Source organism: Mauremys mutica, chromosome 1 (assembly GCF_020497125.1).
Source record: "Mauremys mutica isolate MM-2020 ecotype Southern chromosome 1, ASM2049712v1, whole genome shotgun sequence".
In the NCBI taxonomy this organism is placed as follows: Eukaryota; Metazoa; Chordata; order Testudines; family Geoemydidae; genus Mauremys; species Mauremys mutica.
This window is the reverse complement of record NC_059072.1, coordinates 369519767-369525773: the sequence shown is the minus strand read 5'-3', so window position 1 is coordinate 369525773 and position 6007 is coordinate 369519767. Positions and strand designations below refer to the sequence as shown.

General features: G+C 46.8%; 1 protein-coding gene across 1 annotated transcript; it reads left to right on the top strand.

The window, feature by feature from the left end:
* LOC123363044 (olfactory receptor 52K2-like) lies at nucleotides 1-957 on the top strand. Its single transcript, XM_045003717.1, has one exon. It carries the CDS (start codon nucleotides 1-3, stop codon nucleotides 955-957), a length of 957 nt encoding a protein of 318 aa, XP_044859652.1.
* Nucleotides 958-6007: the final 5050 nt, after the last annotated feature.

Here is a 6007-nt window from a genome sequence, read left to right as displayed (position 1 = left end):
ATGGCAGCTTCCAACTCAACCATGCCTCACCCCTCCACCTTCATCCTCCTCGGCATCCCGGGGCTGGAGGCGGCGCACGTCTGGATCTCCATCCCCTTCTGCTCCGTCTATATTCTGTCCCTCCTGGGGAACAGCCTCCTCCTGGCTGTTATCAAGAGTGAGCCGAGCCTCCACGAGCCCATGTACCTTTTCCTTTCCATGCTGGCGCTCACCGACCAGGTCGTCTCCACCACCACCCTGCCCAAAACCCTCTGCATATTCCGGTTCAGGGACCGGGCTATTCACACCAACGCTTGCCTGGCCCAGATGTACCTCCTTCACTCACTGTCAACCATGGAGTCCGGGTTTATCCTGGCCATGGCCTTTGATCGCTGCGCCGCTATCTGTAACCCGCTGCGACACTCGGCCGTCCTGACCAGTCGGGCCATAGCCAAGATAGGGCTCGGTGTTGTGATGAGGGGAGTCCTGTTACTGCGTCCTCACCCATTCCTGCTGCAGCGGCTCCCATACTGCAGGACCAATGTCATTTCTCACACCTATTGTGAGTTCATGGCACTGGTGAAACTGGCCTGTGTGGACACGACAGTCATGAGAGCCTATAGTCTGATTGTGGCATTTGTAACAGCGAAGTTAGATTTTATCCTTGTTGTCCTGTCCTACATCCTGATCCTCCGGACCATCTTCAAGCGCCCCTCCAAAGAGGCGCGTCCCACATCCCTAGGCACCTGTAGCTCCCACATCTGTGTCATCCTAGGGTTTTATATTCCAGCATTTTTCTTCATTCTCATCCATCGTTTCGGTCACAGCATGGCTCCTCTTGTTCACATTATTGTAGCCAACATATATCTGCTGGTTCCACCCATGATGAACCCCATCATCTATGGGGTCAGAACTAAAAATATCCATGAAAGGGTCCTCAGAGTCTTCTCTAATAGGGGCTTTCAAGCTATTTCATAGGGGGAAGCACATCTTTACGGAGAGCATTTCAGAAACCCATCCCACTCATTTTCCATCACCTGTGGCACCTTCTCTGCTCTTTGTGATTATAATACATCACTAGAGCAACTACAGCAGTGAGTGGCATGGGAAAGCAATACTGGGAATGTATGCTGTGTATTTTTAGCTTCCTGAAAATTACAGTTTAGTAGCTGGAGATTAAGAGGAGTTTAAGTGATGTGAGCAGACAGCTGTATGTGGACTGCTGGGACATGCTTTGCAGACCTCTTGTGGTCCAGCCTATGACAAACAACCCTATCGGTCAAGCAAGAGGGCTCCTCCGCTGCTTGCCAAAGACTGTGCTGCAACCATCCAAGGTAGAGAAATGGACCCCAGTCCTGCATAAAGCTAAAACTCCTCTGTCTATCTGCTTAGAAATCCTCCATCACCAGACAATTGGAATGCCACCTATTTAAAATCCCAGTTATAAATTTTTTCTCTTCCTCTCTCTCTTTCTTCCAAAGATGTAGGAGAAATAGTTAGATTAATGTATTGGCTTTTGAGGGGGGGGATGTAAGAGAGAGGGGGGGTTACTGAGAACTAATTTAAGGAGCTGTTTTGCCTTTAGTCTTGAGCATGGTGAAGCCTGTGGCCATTCTGATCTCCCCTGGGAGACAAGATAACAGACGAGGTCCAAGTTCTGTCTCCCATTCTCATAAGCCATCCATATTGGTCAACAGTTGGGTCTCCTAACATGAGATATCTTCTTCTCTCAGTGTAGGTCCTTACAGACGTACTCATTTGTTCTGCTGTGTTTGTGAGGGGAAAGCAGGTATCTCAAACACAGTGGGCTGAAGGGGTTAATAAAACCCTTGTTTTACTGTCATAATATTAAACAGTTAAGTGTGGGCCAGAGTTTATTATATGGAGATATATCTATCTCATAGACCTGGAAGGGACCTTGAAAGGTCATTGAATCCAGTTCTGCTGTCTTCACAGCAGGACTAAGTACTGTCACATTTTTGCCCCAGATCCCTAAATGCCCCCGCCACAAGGGCTGAACTCACAACCCTGGGTTTAGCAGGCCAATGCTCAAACCACTGAGCTATCCCTCACCCCCTTCACAGTGTTATAGCTGGCAACTCTGACTGTAATGATCACCATAAAATACATGCTGGCCTTTTATTAGTTACACAGAGAAAGAAGATTCCTGCATCTTGGCAAGGGGTTAAACTAGCAGACCCTTCTCACCTTATGGGTCTATGATTCTAAGAAAAATCAGTTACACAAAGACAAGTTACAACATGTATTGAAATATTTGTTTTAAGGATTTTCCTTTTCCCTTTCTCTGTAGAGCATCTTTTAAAAAGAAGCCCCCGTTTGACAGTTTTTTAGTAGGTGTTGGAGACCCTGTTAAGTAGAAAGAGACTCAGGTTTAGGTGGAAGCTCTGGCGTTGCAGTTGAGTTTGGTTTTTCTCCAGACAACACAAGATGGACACGCACACAAGGAGAGAGAGGGAGGGAAAGAAGAAACACGAGAAAGCTGGAAATGCAGCTTTCCTTTCTGATGCTTTCTTGAAGCATCCATGTAGCATGATTAGTCACTCTGAGACCTGGGAGACTTTTACCACAAAAAATGCTGATTTTGATAGCAGTATTTATCTAAACTCTCTGGACCTGCTCCCCCACAGGTCCCTCTCCTGCCACAAAGCGGCTGCAGAGTGAGCAGATGGATCCTGAGGCTTGGCTTGTTTAGATTAACCAAATGAAGGCTGAGGGGGGATATGATTGCTCTCGATAAATATATTAGAGGGTTAAATACCAGGGAGGAAGAGGAGTTATTTAAATTAAGGCACAAAGACAAATGGCTAAAAACTTGCCATCAACAAGTTTAGACTTGAAATTAGATGAAGGTATCTAACCATCAGAGGAGTGAAATTCCGGAACAGCCTCCCAAGGAGAGCAGTGGGGGAAAGAAACCTAACTGCCTTCAAGACTGAACCTGAGCAGTGTCTGGAGTGGTTGTAGGGTGAGGCTGCCTACAGTGGTACAGCAGCATATAGCTGATCTGCGACCGATGGCAGCAAATATTTCCAGTGCCAGAGACGGGACACTAGATGGGGAGGGCTCTGAGTGACTACAGAGAATTCTTTTCAAGGTGTCTGGCTGGTGGATCTTGCCCACATGTTCAGGGTTGAGCATGACTGGAGCATGTACAACAAACCCATCTTGTACCAGATATGGACAGGCTATAGAGCTGCCTTGAAAGTGAGAAATACTGAGATCTAACCTCCATAAGATACACACTGCCTGTTACCTGAGCAGATGTGACAAAGTGTGGGATTTTCTTAGCGTTTTGAATGAATACTGTAGGTCTCAGTTTTCCCTGCGTGCTGAGTGTTGATCTAGGTGGTGAAAGAGGGAGTTCATTCTTACAGAGGACTAGGTGTGACCTTGCCTAGCCATCGGGACACTGGACAACTGCCTGGAGATCGGGTACCCCAGTGAGCATTAACCTGTTGACCAGGAAGATCACCCCAGCTTGGCAGTCAGCCAGTTCTTGACAGTGAGAGGACAACGGTTGAGTACAGAGGACCCCGGTGACCTGATCAACCAGTTCCTGCCAGTGAGGGAACAAAGGATGGAAGAGAGGAGGCCCGGGTGACATGTTTACCTGGGAATGAAGACAAAGGACAGGAAAGGAGCTGTAGGGGGAGATGGTATAGTACGGTTTTCTGGAAGGAGGGGGCTTCTGGACTGGGAAGAGAGATCATCCAGCGCCCACCTGGATGCAGGAAGAGACCTAGATGTACTGTGTTGAGGGATGCTAGGCCTGAAGGCCCTGAGTGACTCCTATGCTGTGTTAAGAGGGTCAACAAACCCTTATGTTTTACGGTGGCTGAGAGTCAGTCTGTGTGATGCTCTGTACCTCAGAGAAACACCCTTTACTGCCATGTTCATCCTTCTAATATGATTGTGTGGTATCCAATGCAAAGTCTCTAATGTCGAGTGTCTTTGGAAAGCTCATGAAACACTGAACATTGTTGTTATAGTGATGTTATAGGTTGTAATTTCATGTCTATAGTTATGAGGCTGAAAATGTGTCCTCATGGCTTAAAACAAGCCCAGGCAAAACTCTCCAGGAGCAGAGAGGCAGTTCACACCTCATCAGGGCATGTATTGGACTCACAGGAACAAAGGACACTAGCCTAGGCAGCAACAAAGGATCTGTTGGACTCTCCAGTGAGTCACTCCCTTCACTTGGTCATTTTGGGACTACAATGAGGTAATGCTCACATGACTCTGAATGGCGGGGGAGGGGGCAAAGCCAGGAGGGAAGAAAGAACATGATAAAAGGGAGAGACATTTGCCATGCTCTTCCTCTCTCTTCCACCTCCATCTGCAGACACCACCACCAAGTGACTGAAGCGCTGATCAAAGGGGCGAACCGGGCTGAAGGGCAACCAGCCAGCCTGTGGTGAAAAGCATCTAAGTTTGTAAGGGTACTGAAAGTGTTAATCTGGCTTGTTGTGCTTTGACTTGTAATCACTTAAAATCTATCTGTGTAGTTAATAAATTGGTTTGTTTATTCTACCTGAAGCAGTATGTTTGGTTTGAAGCATGTCAGAGACTCCCCTTGGGAAGACAAGCCTGGTACATATCACTTTCTTTGCTAAATTGGCAAACTCACATAAGCTTGCAGCGGCGGGCATTTGTGAGAGCTGTTTTGTTGCTGGCTTGGGCAAAATAAATAATTAAAGACATGGAACACTTTGTGTATGAGGAGAGATTTAAACGACTGGGACTTTTCAGCTTGGAAAATACATGACTAAGGAGGGACATGAGAGAGGTCTATAAAATCACGATGGATCTGGAAAAATTGAATCAGGAAATGTTATTTACTCCTTCACATAACACAATAACTAAGGGTCACAAAATGAAATTAATAGGAAGCAGAGTTACAGTAAACAAAAGGAAGTATTTCTTCAGAGTCAACCTGTGGAACTCTTTGCCAGAGGATGTTGTGAAGGCCAAAACTATAACATGGTTCCAGTAAGAACTAGATAAGTTCATGGAGGATAAGTCCATCAATGGCTATAAGCCAGGATCGGCAAGGAAGGTGTCCCTAGCCTCTGTTTTCCGGAAGGTGGGACTGGGTGACAGGGCACGAATCATTTGATAATTGCACGTTCTGTTCATTTCCTCTAAGCACCTGGAATTGGTCACTGTCAGGAGACAGGATACTGGGCTGGAGGGACCATTGATCTTACCCAGTATAGCTATTCTGATGTTCATATATAGACCCCAGATGAATCTGCCCCGCACCCCGCTGTAACCTACTGGAAAGCACTCCTCAACCAGAGCTGAGATAGAACCTAGGAGTCCTGCTGGGGTCTCTCTCTCTCTCGCTCTCTCTCTCTCTGCAGTTAGTAAGAAAGAAAAATAGACATTAAAATTTAAAACCTAAACAGTGTCCCTTAAGTGACTTGCCACAAGATATCAGAACATGTTAGTATTAGGCCTAAGTGGGTCTAATAGTTATTTAATTTTCTTTCTTTTATATAGGAATTAGATACTGTGCTCCTGGCAGCTAATTGCTAATTTATCTGCCAATAAACTAGAGTTTTCAAGAGCCTAAGTAGCCCCTGGAATCACGGTTATGGTTGTCACCCCTACCAAAATCTGAGAACGCTCCCTTGTAGCTGCAGCTGGGGTGAGGGATGTGGAAATGATCCGCGAGTGACAGGGGAGGGGAAGAGAGGACCAAGGACAGGGGCGGGGCCTTGGAAGGGAAGAGGTAAACCAATGGCAGTGTCTTGGCAGACGAGGCAGGGCAAGGGGTGGGGTTTCGGGGGTCCAGATACCAGCAATTTGAAAGGTGGAAACCCACTGAATTGTACATAGACCGATTCCTCAGTTTGTCACACTGACACAGCACAGTGAGGTCAGGAAAGGAATTAATGTCTCTGTGACTGTCCAGTAAGTGATTCAGGGAAGAGGGCCCAGCACGAAGTCACCAGCCAGCTCTGAACAGAGCATGTTCGGAAAGCCAGAGCACCAGGAGAAAACT